The sequence below is a fragment of the Halichoeres trimaculatus genome, unplaced genomic scaffold (assembly GCF_033239565.1).
Source record: "Halichoeres trimaculatus isolate MK-OKI-2021-1 unplaced genomic scaffold, fHalTri1.1 fHalTri1_scaffold_13, whole genome shotgun sequence".
Classification (NCBI taxonomy): Eukaryota; Metazoa; Chordata; class Actinopteri; order Labriformes; family Labridae; genus Halichoeres; species Halichoeres trimaculatus.
In genome coordinates this window covers 32768392-32791206 of record NW_027437191.1, presented here as the reverse complement: position 1 = coordinate 32791206, position 22815 = coordinate 32768392, and the positions used below count along the sequence as shown (strand labels likewise).

Here is a 22815-nt window from a genome sequence, read left to right as displayed (position 1 = left end):
CAGCGGAGAAAACACCCACATCAACAATATAACACCATCCCCGCAATCTCACAGCCGACACAAGGCAAGACGGATCCATGCTGTTTACATGAAACTCGTGTTTCACTGCCAGCGTGTGAACACAGACACGGAGATTACAATGACCGCAAAACGTTTTCTCACTCCCAACTTGTCTGGATGTGCCGAGCACGTGTACGTGAATCATCTGTGCATTAAACCCATCGACCATGAAGTGAAGGAAAAGTGTCTCTTCTCTTTTCCACATATAGAAAACATATAGAGAGGAAGGTACGTCAAGTTTCCTGGTTCAGTGAAATGACTCAGGTTTTAATTATTTTTTTTTCTATTTAATTTTTATGTATTAACAATAACAGATATTTGGTGTCATCACTTTGTGGGATGGCAGCTTGGTTTGGCTCCTTATCTGTTCAGTGTAAATGTAAGATTGATAAAATGCTTCAATGTGCCATAAAAGTGATAGGCAAGAAAAATTCTTCCAAAACAAATGCACGCTTTAGTAAGAGTGATAATGCTCATGGGAATGAGAAAAACCACTGATTCAAGTTTCAGGTGTCAAGTGGATCGTCCTCACTAATTTAGCAGAAGCATCTTTATACTTGTTAAATTTTGCTCCACATTGCTTATCCTGTAGTGGTGTTTTGCATTCACTTAAAAAAAAAACTCCTGTTTTTACAACATAACTTTCTCAAAAACGGAAATCTATTTATTTTTGATTTTCCTGTTTTTATGTGATACTATCTTGTAAATACAGGGTTTCCCATGATGCTCCGCTGCATGACTCATTGCTGCATGTTTTTGCCGCTAATCAGAGGTTCATGGTCAATACATATTAGGTAGACTTTTTAATGTGTTTTGGTTAGCAGGTACATGTCTTGTTTGTTCATCGAGATGACGACAAAAAATTTTAGGATTTTTATAACTTTTTAGATTCCTGTTTTTACGAGAAAAAGTGTCTCTTATTTAAAAAATTAAATAAATTACTTTTTTTTTCACAAGATAGTCTCTAATCTTGTTTTTATGAGATAGTTATGTCATAAAAACATGAGGTTTTTTTTTTATTGTTTTTGGCTGAATGCATTACGCCACCATAATATTCTGTTAAGTAGCAGAATTCAGCAAGCTTCAGACAAAAGGCTGTCAAAATGTTTTTGTGCAGAAAGACCATAAGTCATGTACACACCCAGCCATAAAACAAACTTTTACTACATTAAAATCATATTTACATCCTTGGAAAAGAACTGTTTATGAAAAAATCTGAATTATTCAGTTTTCCTCTCTCGGTTTGGGTTGCGTGTGCTCCGTTCAGTTTGTGTTTTTCTTTTTTCTTCATTTTACACAGTTTGAAGCTAGTATGTAGCTCCAATCATCCGCAACTTGAGGAGGAGTACAGCGTGTGTGTTGTTAATATAAAAAGCAGATAAGACAGAATTAAGGCTGATTTATGCTTGACGCGTCCGGGGGGTCCATGCAGCTTCGTATGGACGGATGACGTCATTTTTTCGCCCTTTTGTGCAGTCCTTTTCACACTCAAAAATTTCGAACCTGTTGGACAGAGACGCCCGGACAAGATGGCAGAAGATCGGGACCTCCTAGTGGTGGAAGTGCAGAAATACAGGCATCTGCATGACTCTGCACACAGAGATCACCGTGACAACCAGGTGGTAAATCTCCAGGACAGATATGTCATGTTGTAAACAAAGGCAAACTTCCTTGACTTTTGTTTAGTACTCTTGTAGGCGTATGTTTGTGACACCGCCCCCTGCAGTTCGGGAATGGAAACCTCTCTTGCACAGATCTTGGCGTAAAGCATAACACAACCTTTAGAGGACTTACCTTTGGCGTTGCATGGTTCTGTTTTCTGGGAGCTCTTTAGATTCAGTGTGAGCTCTGATGACGGCGGGAAGAAAGTGGAGGATAAAACCTCGACTGAGTGTTGCCAACTTGGAGACTTTGTCACTACATTTAATGACTTTCAGACCCCTCTAGGAGTTTTTTTTAAAGACGACAATTCTTGCCACTTTGTGTGAGTCTCGATATGGTCACTTCTGTCATGGAGCTTTAACCTGATACAGTCTGTGGAAGACACTGTGACAGAGTGTGTTATCGCGCAGCTCATCAGTCAGACACTCACATCATTGGCCTCTCTGACCCTTTTCCTGAAGCATCCTTCACTCCAGCTTCTGTAAATTAGGTCAAAGATTTCAGCTTTTATTTCATCATAATCCACCTTTTATACGTGTTTCACACCGCGGTTGTGCTTCATATCCTGCTGCTCTGTTACTTCATGTGTATTAACTGCTCTGAAAGGAAACGCTGGATAGTTGTTGTGATAAATTAGCCTGTGTGTGATTAAATAATGTATTTTCCTGGAGAGGTCCCATCAATCACAGCCTGTGGTAAAGAAAACCCAGGATATTGTGTTGGTTTTGTTTTTAATTGCTGCTCCCCGAGCAGCGTGTAAACCTGAGTTACGCTCTGTAATTGTGTTATTTGCTTTTGTAACAGTTTTAAAAGATTAGCCCACTGTAATGTTATTGGTTAATCCTTGTTTTGGATTGAATTTCCTTTATCATTGTATAATCGTGTTTATTTCCTCACAGCTTTGATTAACACCTCATGGTGAAGTCATCTTTAGGAATTATTAATTTTTCTGCTCCGTCCGTGGTTTAAAAGCTGTGTGCAGAGGCTATTATCCATGTTGCTGGTTTGACTTCCACCTTTGATCCTTTCCTACATGACTTCACCTGATCCCCACCCTCACATTTTCCTGCCACTCTGCAGCCATCCTGCACTGCAAAAACAGAAAAGTTGAGAAAACTTCTGCAAATTTTGATTTGTGTTTACTCAACTGAAAATTGCTCTAACTCATATTTTCACGTTGTAATAACTTAGAATCTTAACTTTTATCAATTGACTAAAAGTTTTACTAACTTGTGAATTAGAGATAGACCAATATGGTTTTTTGAGGGCCGATACTGATGCCAATAATCAGTCGTCAAGGAAGCTGATAACCGATATTTGGGCCGATATTCATTTGCAGTAAAAGTGGAAATATTGGCAACACTTTGTTTAAAGCTTTAAAGCATGAGTTTATTAAACAGCTCAGGCTCAGCAGCTGTCACATAAAGTTAAATAAAAACTAAAAAAATAAATAGCTCCCCAAAGTTTTCTACAGTAAGCCACGTTTTCCAAAAAGTGGCTCTGAGTGTCACCAATCAGATGGTAGAGACAGAATAGTGACTGCAGCTAGAGAGGCGCCAAAATAACACAGTCTGGAATTAAATTTTATTGGTTGCTGGATTTAAAAACAAGGCCGATACACATATGCCTCAAAATGCTAAATATCTACACAGATAATCAACCTAGTCAATAATTGTGCTGAAGTTATTTTATACAAGTTATTTGGCTGCAGCTGCTGCCAATAGGTGCAGGATTTTTTTTAGAAGTGTAGAATAATCTAGCCCTGTAGTTTTCAAAGTGTGAGGCGTGCCACCCCTTGGGGGCGCCAAAGAGTTCCATGGGAGGCGCAAGAAGAGGAATAAAAAACAAAGCACAAAATAATAGTAATAATAAAAAAATGTTTGAACTGGCACTGAAAGCAAAAAGTATGGAAACAAGCGCGCCGTGGTTTCGTGGTTGTTTTCCCTGACGCTGTCCACTATATAGAGTGCTCGTCTCTGTGTGTGTGCGTGTGCACGTGTTTGTGTGTCTGTGCGCATCGGGGAACTTTGCCATGCGCTATGGAGAGAATGGAGGAAAGTTGTGAACATGCGACCATGCTGCTCTGCTCTGCAACCAAACAGGACACTCATGGATCCCTCAGGGGCATGTGTCCACAAAGACACACGTATGTGAACATATGAACTCAGCTAAACCATGTATGGCAAAATGTACTTCTTAAGACACCTCTAGAAACATAACGGTTGAGCATTTTTGCGCATCTCATATATCAATTTAGGGTTCTCCGACCCCGCTAGACCACACGTGTTTTGCACAGTGATAACGATGGATATTTAAATTTGGGTTTTTCTTAGACTGGATTCTCCAAGACCACAGTGTGCACCTTGTTTACTGTGAATTTGTAATCTGTTTGCATTTGAAAAGCTGCTCTAAACGGTCTTCTTAAACAAGAGTTTTGTAGATGCTAAAAGCAGCTCTGTGTAAGATATTTCTGCATTTGATTGATCTTCTATTCTTTGTTGCCACAGTGGCCATACTTTCTCTCCTGGCTCAAGAGCTGTCATCTCATTTTAAGATAAGATAAGATAAGATAGGATAAGATAAGATAATCCTTTATTGATCCCCAGAGGGGAAATTCAGGTATTGCAGCAGTACAGGGCAAGTACAAAGATAGCAGCACTGTAAGAGAAAAATAAATAAATAAAAAATAAATAAATAAATAAAATAAAATAAAAAAAATGAAAATAAAAAAATAAAAATGAAATAAAAAATAAATAAATAAATAAAAATAAAAATAAAAAATAAAATAAAAAATGAAATAAAAATGAAATAAAAATGGAATAAAATAAAAAATAAAAGAAATTAAAAAATAAAAATAAAAAATAAAATAAAAAATAGAATAAAAAATAAAAAATCAAATAAAAATGAAATAAAATAAAAAATAAAATAAAATAAAAATAAATACAATAAAATTAAAAGTGTTTTTGATTTTTGAAGTTCATGTAGTCGGTATGATAAATAAACAAATACGCTTTGACCTAAATTCATCTAATTCTTACCCATTTCAACCAAAATTTGGGAGACATTAGGACAGAATGTTTAAAATAAAGACTCGCGTTTTGTTGTTTAAACCAGAGTGTATAATTCATTTATTAGAAGTAGTAGTTTTTATTAAAATAGGTGAGGCCCCAAGGCTCACTGTCTGACACTTTGAAAACCCCTGATCTAGCTAACTAACCACAATTAATTGCTGCAACAATAAACTTCAACCTTCAACATTATTCAGTAATTAGTGCTGAAAATTGTTTCAGTCTATCAGTTTATTGGCCTAAGTGTTCCCTGAACAGATGAGTCTTCAGACATCTCTTTAAGTAGAAAGGATCGTGGATCGTATAGAGTTAGGTTATTCATTCCAACATTTGGGAACAACAGAGGAGGAGAGTCTGGCTAGAGATTTGGAGCCGCCCTGGGCTGGGAGCACCAGGCGTCTTTCACAAGCAGAGCGTAGTCAAACCAAACTGCAAACACGCTTCTGTCCAGTCCTACACGTCCAGATGTCAAGTTTGTCCAAGTGTCATCCTTACAACTGGGCAATGTGGGAAGTCAGCTAATGCTGCGACTACAGCCTCATGCTAGCATTGAGTTCTACAGCGACTGTCTCAGCTATTTTTGTCTTGTTGTCGTGACAAGTTAGTGTGATACAGACTGCTGTAAGACTTAAATTTATGAAGTTTACTTAATGAAGTTTAAAGGCTACTTCCCCAGACTTAAGCTTGGATTAGCTGCTAGCTTTCACCAAGAACTGTTATGTATGTCATGTATTTGTAACACATTATCGCGTTAAATTCATTACATAAAAGGCGGTTTTCATCTGACCTGTTTCAGTAACTCAGTAAAGTCTTTTAAAGCAGACAGTGGCTCAGTTTGCTAAGCTAACTCATGATACTATATTAAATCTTTATGATTCATATTTTCAAGTCCTCACAACTGGAAATTATGGTTTAGGCCAGAAAATGTCAGTTGGCTTTTTTAGTGTGTCATTAACTGCAAAACATGTTGAAAAAAACTGGCCATGAACTGGGGTGACCCTTCTTCTTTAAACGGCTTCTTGTTTATCCTGATTATTCCGTCTCTCCTGAAGCGAAGGACACTGAGTGCAGGAACCCCCAGGAGGGCTCTGAACATGAAATCACTTCATCAGACACCAGCAATCAAATTACGCTCAGTTGCCTGGATTACTCTCTGCTGCCTGTCATAATTAATAGACGGGATGTAAAGAAGCGGCCGAACCCGGTGACCTCGTCGGTGTCACTTCCCGCTTTTTGTTGCTGTAATTTGTTGTTTGAAGAAGCGGCCTGGCATCGCTCACGTGTACCTGGATGAATTCTTCTCACAGATACCCAGAGGTTAACTTTAAACACTTTTTGTTTTCTCCTGTCTCAGTCACATGCTCGCGTATCCTCTTACCTGTCCTTGTTCTCACCTCTTCAGGAGATCCAGCAGCTGCAGCAGGCGGTGAAGGAGCCGTACGGACTCAATCTGGCCGAGTTTCCAGCTGAGGAAGACCTGCACATTTACCAAAGGTGAGGAGCAGAAAGCTGCGGCGCACACGCGTGCTTGATACTGAAGTCTGTATGTTGACCTTTATTTATCCAGGTGAGTCCCACTGAGATCACGTGTTTTATTTTTGAGAGAGACCTGAATAAGCCTAGCTCTGAAAGTTTCAATAACAGGATGTTTGAGTAAAGAAAGATTTCCAAACTTCAAAACATTTTTCATGGTTCAGTTTTTAGTTCAGGAACAACACATTTACTAAATTTCCAACAAAGGTTTTAAATTGCATCTTTCATAATGAATAAAAAACGTTTCCCTCATCCGTCCTCACACTAGGGGTGGGGAAAATAAAAAAAACAATATTAAGAAATTGTGAAAAAATTATAAAAACAAAATAAAATTGTTATCCTTTGTTATTTTTTTTTTAATTCAAATTCTTATTTTAAGGCTTTGTTTTGATTTTGATTGAAAAAAAATTACCATTTTTCTCCAGCAGAGGGTGAAATATTTTTCTCTGACTCAACGTATGTACACTCTTTTAGGAAAATATGACTCCTTATATTGTCTGTAGACTTTATCAACATAATTTAACTTTTGTCACTTGGTCTGGTGTTAAAAAGCAAACCTAAAATCAGAAAAATCTGGAATATTGAAGAATTGCAATTTATATTGAATCCACGCCCTAAAAATCAAAAAGAATCAAACCCCGAGAAAAGTACGACCGTGGGCTAAAAAGTCCATAGCCTAACCAGGAAGAAGTTATCCCATAGTTGTGAAACTTTGCATGCATTAAATTCAACATTTTCTGAGACTTATGACATGGTTTATTTTCAGAATATTTTATTTTTTTGTTTTACATTTTTTGCAAATTTATGAAATTCAAATATCCTTGAAATTTTCAAAACATCTCAAAAAAATTAAATTTGATTTTTTTTTTTATTTCATAAATCTTTGCAAATAAAAAATAAATCAAAAAATTCTGACATTCATTATTTAAGTAATTATTTTAATTTATTTTATTTGCATCATAAATTACAAACAGTTATATTGCCATAGAAAAATAAATGCAAGAAAATGCTGGAGAGGTGAAAAAAACCTAAGGTGGGCTTTTCCAAGATACTTCCCCAAATAGAATTAATAATAAAAATACAAGAAGAAAAATAAATAATATTTAATAAAATAAAATAAACTCAAACAACAAGTCAGAAAATGTTGAATTTGATCCAAAACCAAGTTTCATCACATCAGTCAACTCGCTGAAACCCCCTTCTTCCATTTCCTCTTTGAAAACCTCGGCTGTCTCCGTCCATCTCTTTCCTTTTCCACCGCCAAAACCTTGCCCACGCTTTTATCACTTCCAGACCCAACTTCTCGCACACACAGATACCCAAAATTCCTCCTCCTCACCCACAAAGCCCTCCATAACCAGCCTGCTCCACTGCTACACCCCTTACCCTAACCTCCGATCCACCAGCCTTCAGTGGATCTGGCCTTCAATTCCTTTGAGCGCCGTCGCTCTGCTGTGTTTTTGTGCAGTGACAAAGAATAAGCCATCATGTTGAAGAGCACAGTCCTTCTTCTCTTCCTGCCTCTTCCTGTTAAACTCCTCTGAGGAGAAATTATTTCATCTCATCGTTCTGCACCCAGTGCCCGGGACAGAGAGGGGCAGAGCAGGCAGACAGCGACAGCAGCCCCCTCAGGCTGATCAGGAGGGTTTAACTTAAAGGACATCATGAACTCTGACCCTTATGACCTCACCGCTCCGCGTCCACCTCCGTCCTTTACTCCTTTAGTTCTCGTTTTGTCCTTTCTCCCTGTTTGCTCTGCAGAGATGCTGATGAGCAAAACGAACTCTCACAGCTCAGAGACGAACACAACTCTGTGTTCTCTGGGAGAGGACGGCACGTTTGAGCGAGTGTGATTCATTTGATGGAGCTGTAATAGCTTTTTCACACACTCTGCCGCGTTAAACACACCGTGGTCCAGAGGACTCATTCAGCACACAGCGCTTGCCTTTTGCCTACTGTAGAGTAGAGCGTTGCATTAATTAATTCTCCAGTATTTCTAGGATTTAACTGATAATGCTCATTGATCATGTTTGGCATCCCTCAAAAAATGTTTGAAAAAGCAAAAATGAACAAAACCTTGTTTCTAAGAGTCTGAAAATGCAGTGGATTGCCTTCGTTAGAGGTTCATTAGATGTTGTAATGGTATCAATAAACCAACTTATTGTCAAATGCAGATTTTTTTAACAGAAAACAGTTATTTCAGTACTTGCAAAAAAAGTGATCATTTCAATACTTCTTTTCCTATTCTTTGGCAGTTGATAGACAGCTGATAAAAAATGTTGTTGTTGTCAAGTTACACATAACCGCTCTTAGGTCTTGTCCACATGCAGTCAGGTATTTTCAAAAATGAAAATCATCCCCTCAATCGTTAAGTCCACACACACACCGAGAAAATCTGCTGATGAGTGTGGCTCGAGGCATGCCAAACTCAGTGTTTTTCACACATAGAACTAGGGATGAGTAACTTTCACATTTGAAATGATACCGTACAGATGTCCTTGTACATTTTAAATGCTATGGTACAGATGTTCTTCCACATTTGAAATGATAGGATACAGATGTCTTTTCACATTTGAAATAATACGGTACAGATGTCATTTCACATTTGAAATGATACGGTACAGATGTCATTTCACATTTGAAATGATACGGTACAGATGTCTTTTCACATTTAAAATGATACGGTACAGATGTCATTTCACATTTGAAATGATACGGTACAGATGTCTTTTCACATTTGAAATGATACGGTACAGATGTCTTTTCACATTTGAAATGATACGGTACAGATGTCTTTTCACATTTGAAATGATACGGTACAGATGTCTTTTCACATTTGAAATGATACGGTGCAGATGTCCTTTCACATTTAAAATGATATGGTACAGATCCCGAGTACCTGGCAATTGGTATCAGTACTCAACGGCACCAATTTTCTGTACTTAAGCCTGTGTTAATGTGGTAATAAATATTAATTATAATAATACAGTTGAACAATAAAATCTCAATTTTTTTTTATTTAACTTTTTTTTTTATCAATATATAACCTTTGCATGCTGTGTTCATGTTCAGCATGGAAAATCACCTACTCTTTCACTCCCTTACTGTCACAAGGATGCATGTAGGTACCAAAACTTGGTACCATTTGATTTTACATGAATCGATACTGGGTACTACAGATGAAATTTGATTGGTTCCTATGAAAGAATCAAATTGAGAAACCCATGCCAGCCAATCAGAATGAGCCCCCGTCACTCAGCTGTGAGGTTTGAGAACCAAAAACTCACTTCCCTAGGCGTCTACACAAAACCATGAAACAGGAGTTTTCCAAAGTCTTCACTTTTCCCAGAGTTTTTTTAGAAAAAAAAAGTTTTTTAATGATATTAATCCGCGGTTTGTGTGGACGACAGGCCTGAACGTATAAAATACATGGGGTTCCCCAGATACCCAGCTTTGTGTAGATACAACCTTAGACACAAGTTAAATAAATAAATAATAATAAATAATATATAATAAATACTTTATTTATCTCTGAGGGGAAATTCAGGAGTCACAGCACGATGCCACTTTGCCCTCTAGCAGCCCCTCTGCCGCTGGGCTAGCACAGCTAGCTCGTCCATCCCACCGGAGATAGATCTTACGTTCCCAACAACAATGGATGGAAGGACAGGTCCACGTCGTCACCTCCCAGGTCACACCTGAGAACCAGCACGTCATCCTCACCTCCTTCTCCTCACCTCGAGGAAAATCATCAGGCCTTACACTAGTTAGCATTGACATGCTACAGGCTGCCAACAGCTAATTTCACATGTAAACAATGCAGCCATGGTTACATGTAGGATCTCCAGACAAACACAGGAGAAAAGTAGCAAAAAATACCGCCGAAGCCACAAAAAGTTTGGTGTCCTTTACCAACAAATGAAACATACAAAGTGATGATCCACTCCGAATACAAAGATGACGAAAAAGAGACGAAAAAAATTACAAGAAACGGACAAAGAAGAGAGAGCTGCTGCAACGGGCAGCTACTTGGGCAGCACCTAGCAACAAAAAAGAAGACGTTAATTGTCGAACTCAAGCGTTTCTTATATCAAAAGTGTGATGCAATATTTAGCAGAAAGCTAACTCATGTCACTCTCCAAGTTCCTGAAGCAGTGAAAGTTGAGCCAAGCTTCACCCTCGTTTAGGAAAAAACTTAATCTGTTTGGCGTTATGTTTTACTTTGATTGTTTTTCTTCGTCCGTGCTACGTCCGCTAGCATAGCCGCTCTGATTAGCTTTCTCCACTCTTCAATCGACATGCAAAGCCACTTGTGCACTGGGCGCTCTGTGATTTGCTGATGTAAACACGCTTACTCTTTGCCTAGAAACATCCTGATACAACCAAAACATCAACATCCAGGCAGAGGAGAGGGTTTAAGGCAGACACAGACACTGACACACATGTTTAGAGGCCCACTTTGTTATTTTTCTTAGATTTGTACCTTCAGCCTCCCTCCTTTGGATTAAATTATGATGATCAACTTAAAAGAATCCAAATTGTATTAAAGAATGCTGCTCATATCCTCCCGCTGTAGCTGCACGCTAAAGGAATGAGACCACGCTCATTACCCAGTCTGGAGGTTGGAGCGGCTCCAAAGATGTTCGCTGCAGCGGGAGCCGTTCTAATCGATGCATTAATATTAAAAATCAGAAGCAGGAGCCAGAGGGAAGCTTTCAGCTGTTGGATGTTAGTTTGTCTTTGCTGGAGGAAATAATCCACAGGGAAATCTAAGATTTGATGATGTTATTCTCTGAGCATTAGCATTCTGAGCAGACCTGTTTGTATTGAAAACTGACGACATGAGCCTGAAATTTAATCGCATCCTTCGGAGAATGAGTGGACTGGGAGCTGGTAACCTTTAGTGAAAGGCTCTTTCTGTCACACAGGAGCGTACAGCAGGGATAACCATGAGCTAAGTGTCAACTTTTTGCTGTTTCGCAGGATGTTTTTGATTTTGTTTGCTTTCATTGCTGCAGGTTTGCACATCTGGGCCAGAGCCAGCACAGAGTGGAAAGAACGGAGCACATCAGCTTGGCAAACATCATCTGCCTGTGAGTCGTGCATGTGACACATTAACCCCAAAAAACACACACACACACTGAGACAAAACTTAAGTTAAGCATCATGTTGTGATTATCGTCCACAGTTTTAATCGGAGCCTTTCTAAAACCTCCTGCAGCTTTGGGGGAAAGGGAACACGCCGCCTTGCTCTAAGTGGTCTCTGAGGAGGCACCTCGCTGCGCGCTGTTTAATCTTCATCTTTTCAATCCAAGCATTCTTTCTCCTCTTCTCGTCATCCCTGTTTTTTCCCAGTCCGTCCGGCCCTCCCCCCCCGACCCAGCAGGTCAGAGATGGAGAGCTGCTGTCCACACACAGACTCAAAATTCAGCTACACGTGGGTTGGCAATGTGCAGCCGCAGCACAGACGCTTAAGCAATCTTCCCTCTGTGTATTGCTCTCTGTCTTTGTGTCTCACACTCCCTGAAACAATGAAACACACACAGGCAGCATCTGAATGGTAAAAAGGATCCAGCATTGAAGGGAAGACGAGGCCATTAGCAAACATACACACAGTTCAGGAGCAGATTTTACGATGAAGGAAAGCGTCTTTTTACTTATAGTGATCTGTACATTAAGTTTAATTCTATGTCTCTGAAAAACAGATATATTGTTATATTTTTAATAAAAGATATATAGGTGATAAATTGACTAAATTCTGTAATGGGCTGAATTTAGAAGTGGTTACCTGGTTCGTAGCCTTTCTGCTAAGCTTAGTTAGGGAAGGTGCCCTCTTCCTTTGGCCGAGGGCACTATTGTTCCTGCTGCGTTTCTTTCTTATTATTCCACACGCGCTTTGAACGCTAATTAGACCCCCTAAACATGCTCAAAAACTCACCAAAATTGGCACGCAGGTTCTATGCGCCCAAAATTTTTGTTTAATACCAAATATGACCCCCGACATCCCATAATATGCTCAATAGCGCCACCTAGGCACATGCTAAGGGCCCTAGCTCGGGCTAGGAATGTTGTACAGAGATGAAACCAACACCAAAACGTTCGTGTCATCGAGACGCAAAAATCATACGCTGATACCCCTGACCTATCTCCAACAGGAAGCCGGCAATTTGCCCCTATCAAAATAAGAAAATTTTTTTGTTACCCTTTCTTCAAAAAATATCTCCTCCGAAACCAAAAATGTGACCGACTTGAAAAATGGCTCACATGACAGACCAGACCCTGCTCTACAAAAGTTGTTCAGGAAGTTGTTATTTCGGGCCCGGTTTTCGAATAGCGAGCCCTCAAAGTCGCCAACTGCTTTCGGCCGCATTTGGGCCTTCTCCATGTTAGCAGATGAGGAGAACAGATTTCAGGTCAACACACACATTCTACTAGTGCCGCATTTGGGCCTCTAGACAAAAAACTAAAAGTCATAGAGCTTCAAAAATGACATGGTTGGTTTCCTGACAAAATTTCCTACAACAACATGATATTTTTTCACAGATTAAGCCAACATTGTGGCCTACAGGACAAGTAGTTCGGACATTTCTCTAAAATAAATCATCGATTTCCCCCACTTTTCAAGTGGTTTTGTGACGCATTTGGGCTTCTAGAGAAAAAAGTAAAACTCGTACAGCTTTAAAAATGCCAAAAATGAAATCCTGACAAAATTTACTATTAAATATGATATTTTTGACACAGGTTGGGGTAAAATTGTGGACTCTGTGAGGACTTCTTTACATTAGATGCCTGATAAACTCTCATTCCACACTCTACTGGGGCTTTGTCTCACGCTAATTAGAATTCCAAGCATGCAGCAGGTGATGTCACTCAGTATAGCAGAGGATACGTTGCCATGGTATCAACTGACTCCCTGACATCCTATAATATTCTCTCAGAGCCATTAGGCTCACTTCCACCCTACACACACCAAAACAGCCCTAACTGAGGCTAGGAATGTCGTACAGAGATTAAACAAAAGCCAAAATGTTCGTCTCATTTTGTTGGACACATTTGAGGGAAAACCGGCAGGAGCCCGAGTACCCGTCTAACGCTGCTTGCAGCTTTAATTTTACCTGTTGCTGGGTGTAAACTGTGTCCCAATCCAGGGTCTACAGTCCGTCAGGCTGACATTATTTTTCAAACACATGCAAACCAAAACCTTACATTTATCATGTTTTCTTACTATTAATATTTTATTATAAACATTTTTATTGATAGAGTATAGAGCCACAATGTACATGTAAGAGTTAAGAAACAACGTACATTTTCAACATGCGAACAAGTGCTTGGGGGGATGATAGATTAAATAATAACAAAAAAAATAAATACAAATAATAATAATATAATAACAGTATAATGATTAACCAGAACTATGGGTGAAAAAAACATTCTTGTTTGTTAAAATAAAAATAAAAATGAGGCTTTACAAAAAACCCTATAACTGACTTAATCTATATTGTGAATGTTGAAACTAATAAAAACAAACCAAAACTATACATATGCACGCATATTTTGATTGTCACCAACACTTTAGTCCGACTTTAATGTTATACTCCCTTTCAGCAGACTGTCTGCTACAATTTGGTGTTAGTTGCAGGTTTGTACGATAATTTGTTTCCTGACAGTGTTGAAAATGATGATGACCCAGTACATATTTCATATTCTGGATCTTAGTATCCAAAATGTTGCCAGGATCTGGATCGTACTTTAACATCTGTCAGAAATTATGGTGACCTTGTCTTGTATTTTTTTTACAAAGCAATCCGACCATTTATGGTGGAGTTGTATACACATATGGGGAAAACAGCCCTATCTCACAATGAGAAAGAATCCTTTAAAAAGGTCCTGGATCCCAGTAGATCAGCAGTTTCTGAAACACTCAGACCAACAACCATGCCACGTTCAAAATCACCTTTCTTCCTCATTCTGATGCTCGCTTTGAAATGCAGCAGATTGTCTTCACCATGTCTACATGCCTAAATGCATTGAGTTGCTGCCATGTGATTGGCTGGTAAGAGATTTGCTTTAACTAGCAGTTGGACAGGTGTGCTTTTGCAGAACTTGGTGAACTTTTTGAAAGTTTTTTGAATTCCAATTTTTTTTTAATTTTTTCAAAGTAAGGGGGGAAAAAACATTTTTTTCTGTAGGTTTGGATTTTTTGTTTTTTTTTTCTTATTTCATTGATATTGATTTATGCATTTTTTTTATTAAAAACTTACCAAATTTAAGAAATTACATTTTTAAATCTTTTTTTAATTTTTGCACATTCTTTAAGCTTCTTTTTAAAAATTGCTTTTTTAATTTATATTTCTGCAAAACTTTTGCAAAGAAACAAAATATCTTTAATTTTTCTGAATTGATTTTAAATATTTGCAAATTTTGTGAACATTTCTGAAAAATTTTGAATCCCAATTTTTGACATTTTTTCAGATTTAGGGGAAAAATATTTTTTCTGAAAGTTTTGCAATTTTTGTTTTTATTTTTTGCATATTTCATTGATTTAAATTTAAGCATTTTTTTATTTAAAACTTAGCAAATTTGTGAAATTACATTTTCCAAATTTTTTTTGAATATTGCATATTTTTTAAGTTTCTTTCAAAACTTTGCATTTTCTTTATATTTTAAAATTTTTAAAATTTTGCAACTTAATGGAATTTCTTTAATTTTGCAAATATATGAAATTTGTATTACCAAATTTTCATTTTTTTTTTAATATTTGTAAATTTATTGAAATGAAAAAACTGAGACATCACATGTACAATTTTAAAAACACAGAAAACTTCTTGTTTGAATAATTATCCACTAGATTTTACTTCGTTTAAAAGTTTATGCACTTTTTTGTCTTATTGTGAAGCTAAAGTACATTTAGTGGCTCCTGAATGACTTAGTTTCAGACGAGCTGAAGGTCACATGATATGGATGAAGATGAAAAGCTACTGGTTAACTGATGCCATGAGGAAAATATCACATATCTAAAAAATAATAATTATATCATTCTGGGATTCACCAAAGAAGGTCAAAATAAGATTTAAGAGGCTGTATTTTATCAAAACATCTGGTTAATCTGACGTTGCTTGTGTGAAGACTCCACAGAAAAAACACAGGAACTTTTGCTACAACAGAGAAATCTGCAGAAACTGAGGTAACACATGTAATGAGCTGTTGACTGGAAATGAAAAAGAAAAAGTCAAAGACTGCTGACAGTTATGAGGCAGAAAAACATGATTCATACAGTCCTGTTCACCTCGTTTCACTTCAGATGAAAATGTTCAGTCTCATATGAGTAATAACAGCTTAGGTTGCTTATTTTAAGAAGGCCTCAGAGTGAGCTTTTATCAGAGACTCAAACTGAGTGTTGCAGAAAAAATCTTTAAATCAATAAAACCATGAGTAGAAGTCGCTGGGTAAAAAGCAGGATAACATACAAATCCTTGATCTATCCGTTAAAAAGTCCCTGCTTTAGTACCTCTGAAGTACCAGGAACTTTTGGCGGCAGAGCGTACAATGATCACCTGCAGTGTTTTGTATTTCACCCCCCACGGGAATAATTCATGTTCTGCCACGTGACAAAAAGAAAATGAGGAAATTTAGCGGCAGTAAACAGTAATTCCACCTGTGCATTTCCCCTTTGTGTCCCAGCGAGGTGGCAGACTTACAGCTGTTCAGCTTTTGTCTGCAGAGATCATCGGCCTGCAGGGAAGCCTCACATCCTTTCATCTGTTTTCCCTCTGCATCTCTGATTCCCTGCCCCTTTTTTCACTTTCCTCCACTCTGGCCATTCATTAACCCTTTCATCCACCGTCCCCGTCCTCATGGCAGGTCCACAGGGTCCGGCAGGTGTGTCTGTTGTTGTGCAACAGGGCTATTCTAAGAGTCTGTTACGGCACCAGGAAACGTGTTTCCGCCATTTGGAGCCGCCCCCCCCTGCGCAGTTCCTCTTTGAACTCATCAGGAAATGCAAAGCTGACTCATATGGAGCCAGAAAAACAGGTTTAGAGTAATGGGTCAAGATCTCCAGGGAAAACATCACTGAGGAGTGTTATAAGTGAAAATTAAGATTCATGGACGGCCATGATGAGGCGACTCTGTCTGAGAGTATTTTTGAACCCTGTTTGGCCAAACATCATATTTGATGCATGAGTTTCAAAGATCCCTTTTTTGGGGAAAATCACTGACCCTTTTGAAGAAGTTGCAGAAGAAAAATGTCTAAATTGTTACTCATTTTGTTTTTAAATAAGTATTTTCTGCACCAAAATACTGCTGCGAAAACTTTACTGAAAAAGTTGCCAATACCATCCAATTTATCAACTGTAAAACAAAAAATATATCATAAACAAAATGATATAGCAGTATTTTTGTGAATTTTGTAAAAAGGATTGATAAACCTCTCGGTTCCTGAAAAACTGAACTTTCAGGCTTTTTTTAATGGGTCATGTTTTACAGAGTCACGTGTTTCTGCCTTTTTGTTTGCAGGAGTTGAATGTTAAACTGTAGCTGCCCAAATTCATTAGATGTGTGTCTTATACAGTACGGAAAGCTGTTCAAGCATAAAACTGACATCAGCGATATCAACTACAGTTCAGCTCAACTAGTACTCAATTTTGTTTTGATAGTGCACATGTAGACTTTACTGATAAAGCAAAAATCTTTGAGTTTTTACTAGAACCATTTTCTGAGACTTTGCCTCACTAGTAAGGTCTACTCACGCACAACTTAACTTTACTAACTAAACAAAATTTGGTTTACTAGTACCACAAGTTAACTTGAAATATCTCACTAGTAGTACTTGAGTACTAGTAGACTGTTTTATAGTCTACCAGTAAAGCCAAAAGAGTCACTATTAGTACCAGTAGACCTAATGCAAATAAAGTAGGAGGGATTATAGACAAACACAGCACCCTGATTGGTTGTTATATTTTCAAAAGCCAACAGGAAGTCTGGATTGTTTTTTTCCCCACCCCCTTATCAGCATATAATGCTTATGAGTAATACCAGTAGGGATGGGTACCAAATTAGGTACTTTTATAGGTACTGACCCAATTCTGTCAAAAGTATCGGGTACCAATTCAGGTAAAACCAAAAGGTGCCATCTTAAGGTACCCTAATGCATCCTTGTGACTGTGAGGGAGTCGAAGAGTGGGAGATTTTCCATGCTAGAGATGAACACAGGATTGCAAGGTTATATATTGAAGACTAAATGTGAATTTCTTTTTAAGTTTCATTATTGAAGAAATTTATATTTTCTACCACATAAACAGAAAAAAGTACTAAAAATTGGTACTGTTGAGTACCGGTACAGATTGCCAGGTACCAGGCATCGGAACTGTATCATTTTGAATGTGAAAGGTACCCATCCAACAGTTTACTAGTAGAACTAGTGACACTTTTTGTTTTACTAGTGAAGTCATAAAATATGTCTTAAGATGTCTTCAAACACTCAATGTCTTCAAGACACAAAAATCTGTCTGAGTGCATCCCATTCCATATCTATATGGTGAATGAATTACCTAACTCTATACGATCCACAGAGTCCCTTTATACTTGAAGAGATGTCTGAGGACTCATCTGTTCAGGGAACACTTAGACCCTTAATCTGAGCCTTCTCCTCTTTGTCCTCAGGGGGAGAATGAGTCAGAAGGTCTCAGATTCAGCTCTAAGTGAATTTTCAGCACTAAATACTGAATGTTGTATAAGGTTAAAGTATATTGTTGCAGCAATTAATTCTGGTTTGGTAGCTAGATTATTCTACGTGATTTTTTAAAAGTACGATAAAAGTGAGGACACTTTTTAAAACCCTCTAAGTTAATTCCTCCCCACTCATTGAGTCTCTTCTTCTCTGAGTCTGATGCCGTGGCAAGAACACTCTCTCTGTTTCACACCTCCTGACTCGTCTCAGGCTGTAATGATAGTCTGTAGTAGCTGATGGAGATGTCATCTGTGTGTGAAACCAACACTGGAGCCTTTGGCCCGACGCTGTGACCTGCTCAGATATATATCATTATGGTGTGTTCAGGTGTTTTTCCAGTGTTTTCAGATCAGTAACATGAAGACAGGTCAATTTTCCCTTCAAAGCCTATTTTCACATTATTATAGTAGAGTTCACTGGAGAGTGTAATCACAAGGCGAGGAGTCGTTATGTCATCATGTGATGTGACCTTTTCAGAAGTAATGTAAACTTTTCCTTTTTCTCAATTCTTTAAAATCCAATTATTCCTACTAAGATATTTACAGAACAGGATGGGACGGTGGCTGAGCTCCGTCATTGTCTCTGTCATTGATGCTTCCTGTCCCTCTTAGTGCTGTAACAGTTGATACCATGTATTATTTCCTCTGCTCAGTCACATGACCAGCTGCACGGAACTCCTGATTAGTGTGTGACATCATCACAGAACTGCAGCAGAGTGAAGGGTGAAATTTATTCACAAAAGTTTCGGAAACAACTTGTCATATAGGCCAGAACGTTGACCAAATCTGTGTAAAAATATGATATTTTTGTAGGAAAATTTGTCAGGGATCCATTCATGTCATTTTCAAAGCTGTACAGCTTTTACTTATTTGTCTGGAGGCCCAAATGTGGCAGCCTGCATGGGCAGGAATGAAAAAATCCCATGTATTTACATGGAGGGAGCTGAGAGGGTTTTTTTGAGGTTCGCTTAATTTGACGGTGCGCCATTTGAAAACCGGGTCCAAAATAACAACTTCCATTAGAGCTTTTGTAGAGCAGGGTCTATTCTGTTATGTGAGCAAATTTCAAGCCGATACCACTTAAGGTTTGGGAGGAGATAACTTTTGCAGAAAGGGTAAAAAAGTGGCAAAATCTCATTTTGAAAGGCAGATTGCCGGCTTCCTGTGCGAGATAGGCGAAAAATACCTTCAATCTTTCCTGTGCGTTTCAATGAGATGATCATTTGGCTTTGGTTTTATCTCTTATTCCTACCTCCTGCTAGGACGGTTTTAGTGAATTTTGAATGCTTAGGTGGCGCTAGAGAACATATTATGGGATGTTTGGTGTTTATTTTAGTAATTTCTCGAAATTTTTGCCAATCCTGAGGTGTGTACCTACGGCCAAGGGCACCTTCTTTCTCTTGATAGATAAAGAAAAAACTGCCCAAAACGGAATCGTTATGAATTTGAAGTAACCCCCATCACCCCTCCAAAGAAAACCACAATTCCCAGGAAAACTATCTGTGTTACAGAGTATTTCTCCAACAAAACTTAAGTCCGTTCTTGCTTCCGCGCTCCTTCTGCCCTGAAAGTTTGGGCTCAAAAAACCACAAAGGAAAGGAAAAATAGTCTAAAAAAAGAAAAACTCTGGTAAACCAGAAAAGTACTTATTTTTGTTTTTTGTTCCCTTTTTTTTGTTTTGTTTTTTTATTTTTCCTTATTTTTAGCAAGGTAACCCCGTCACAAGTTGGCTTCTGGGACAATACAATACAATACTGAGGGGCTCTTTGGGGCCCCCTAGTGGTTGCGGGGCACCTGAGCAGGTGCTTGGTTCCGGGCTGGCTCTGCCTCTTCTCTCTGGTTGGTCAGCCTATGAGAGGTCTGTGGGGGCGGAGCTGTGACCTTGGTGTTTGAGGTCCACCCCTCCATTGTTTCATGAAGCAGTTGGAGGATTGTCAATCGATGACTTTTTTAGGAAAGACAAGCAGCCCTGTTACGTTATCTCCATGTTTAAAGTATGAAAAAACACATTATCCCCTCATTAATGCATTTTCCTTGCTTTTTTCTGGTTATCTCTTAAAATAAGGTTTTTAATCCTGGATTTAAATGTTTCTTAGTGTAAAGAAATAACGTGACTGTAAATTTGACGGATCAACCTGCTAGAACTGGATTCTGCAGGGTACAGAGTCGGTGATTCAGCGGGTAATCAGGGCGGCGTGTATGAGGCTCAGACGCTGCATGTGAGCCATCGGCCTCAGCTGCAGCTGAACCAGCTGACTGGGGTGGACGACCTGACGGGCTCACAATGGATAATCCACTCTTCAGATGATGAGACATGCTTATGGCTCCCGTTTCCTTGAAAAATATGAGTAATTCTGCCTTAATAGCGCCCATCTCTGCCACCCTCGTGTTGATTCCATTAGCAGTCCTCTTAATCGCCATCCTCTTCAGCAGATTTTCACAAGAGTCCGTTGATTGGATTAAAGCCTCATCCCACTTGTTAGAGCATCTTTTTCCTTTCAGGTCCACTCAGAGTGGCAGTCTCTTCAGTGGGCTATTGTACATTTCTCATACATCCACTCTGTGCCCCTCCCTTTCAGAGAGCCTGTTTCCCGCTTCCCAGAGGACAGCATCTACGGCGTGACCCCCCCACAGGTGGACCGTGACAGCCGCGATGAGTTCGAGAGCCACGTGATGACGGGCCAGGGCCAGGGGAGGGTGCTGTGCAGGGAGGACATGTTGATGTACAGGGAGTACGTCAAGAACAGATACATGTGAGACGCAGAGATGATCAACTTTTCAAGTTTTGCGTCGTTTAAAAGCTTCTTTTGCAGCAAAAACATAAAGCAAAGTGATTTTTCTGCAGCTGTAGAAACATATTTCTTGCTTATTTCTTCAGGAGGAGACAGTCTGTAACACAAATCAACCTTTTTGAGCTTTTTGAGCTTCACAGGTTGATTTTTTCTATTTTTTTGTTTTTAGCTTTAAAAGTTTAACTCACAGCAACAAACGCTAACTGGATGCTAATTCTTTCTTTTTTTCATGCTTTGGATTAAATTTTGATTTTAAAACTTTTAAGAAAGTTTATTTAACATTTGTTCATTTTGGACATTTTGGATTTATGTAAATGTTTTTGTCTCTTAAATGTTATGAATCTTAATAGTTGAAATCAAGCTGTTTAATTTTTTTTTCCAACTCATGTGTTGCTTTTTTTTTTAAACTTTTTGTTTGTTTGTTTTTTTGTTTCCAAAACTGTAAATGAAATAAATTATTACATGTTTCAAAAAACATCCCAAATGAGTACATTTCAGTGCATGGTTGTGCAGTAACGGCCATGGAAATGCGTCTCCGGTCCGGCTCCACAGGAAGTCGTGCGAAGAAACTACAGAAAAACACACACAGTGACTTTCAAAATAAAACAAACTGAGTCAAAACCAGTTGGTATTTGGCGTACCCAGGTCTGGAGGCAACAGGTTTAAGGTTTTACAGCCCAACAGTTCGGCTCCCCTCTGTTGCGTGCCGGCTTCGTACGTCAACTCACACAAGCTGCGTGTTCAGTTCGGCCCCTTGCAAGAAACTAGACCGCTTTCAAATCAATCACATTTTTGTTTAAAAAGCACTTTTCAGTCAAAAGCATTAATACAAAAAGCTTTAAAGTCCATTAAAAAGAAACTCACGACCAGTTGGAAAAGCACTATCAGAGGAGCCGTCTTCTCCAGAAGCAGAGAGCCCCCCACCTCCACATGACCCCAGAGGAGAGGTGTAGCAATCACCAGCCTCCATCAGGAACCAATACGACGGACCTCTACAACCACAACCCAGAGCTGCAAGACTCTTCCCACACTTCCCAACTCATTAATGAGCCTCTCCTCACTCATTTTGGGCTTTAACACCTCAAACATGCTGCCTCCTGGTCTGTCTCTGCTCATAACTTTGGTTTGTTGTTGTAGTCAAGGTAAATACCACCTGGATGTGACGCAGTTTGTCAGCAAGTTGTGTTTCAGTCAGAAGCAAAAAAAATCATAACCCTTTTCTTAGCTCTGCTATTCACATTCAGGAAGAGTTATCAAGGGGTTTTAAACCATTTGAGAATGAAGCATTGAACACAGCAAGAATTCTGGGTAATTTAAAGATGCTATGAGGAGGACCTGTTGTAGTTGGACTACAGCGCCACCTTCTGGCCCTGAATCGTAAATATGTGACTTTAACCAGACGTGTGTTTGGTGTGAGAAAAAAATTCTGTGTTAAAGTCAACTTTTTAATGGATACATCGCCACGAGGTAAGGTATTTATCAGTACAGTTAGTTAGTGCTACGGTTTGAAACATGACAACAAGCTAACGTTGTAAGTTTGTACCTTATTTTAGTAGCCTTTTCATATGTAGTGCTATCGGCAGCCCTATGCTAAGACGTATCCATAAGCTAAAGGCTGATTTATGCTTGACGCCTTCATGGGGTCTTGCAGTCCCTTTCACGAGGAAAATTTCTAACCTGCTGGTTGGTGACACGTGGACAAGAACGGGGTCTCCTAGTGGTCTAAGTGCAGAAATACAGGCATCTGTATGACTCTTCACACAGAGATCACCATGATAACCGAGTGGTAAATAACTCATGGCATGAAATTGCGGTCACTCTCAGCAGAGAAGAGAAATCAGTTCAAAGAACTTGGAAAAACCTCCTGGACAGATATGTAAATGTGTTGTAAACAAAGGCAAACTTCTTCGACGTAGGTCTAAGAAGAAAATGAAGAAGTAAATAAGAAAATAAAACAAATCAATAAAACAAAG

The 22815-nt window shown here is 38.7% G+C and overlaps 1 protein-coding gene across 1 annotated transcript in view; it reads left to right on the top strand.

The window, feature by feature from the left end:
* Positions 1-21153, top strand: part of fig4a (FIG4 phosphoinositide 5-phosphatase a) — a 99224-nt gene extending 78071 nt beyond the window's left edge. Inside the window, exons 22-24 of the mRNA XM_074685175.1 lie at positions 6193-6284; positions 11342-11416; positions 20630-21153. Coding sequence (XP_074541276.1) covers positions 6193-6284; positions 11342-11416; positions 20630-20807 — 345 coding nt within the window. The 3' untranslated portion in view covers positions 20808-21153. The remainder of the gene's footprint in view (positions 1-6192; positions 6285-11341; positions 11417-20629) is intronic.
* The last annotated feature ends 1662 nt before the right edge of the window (positions 21154-22815 follow it).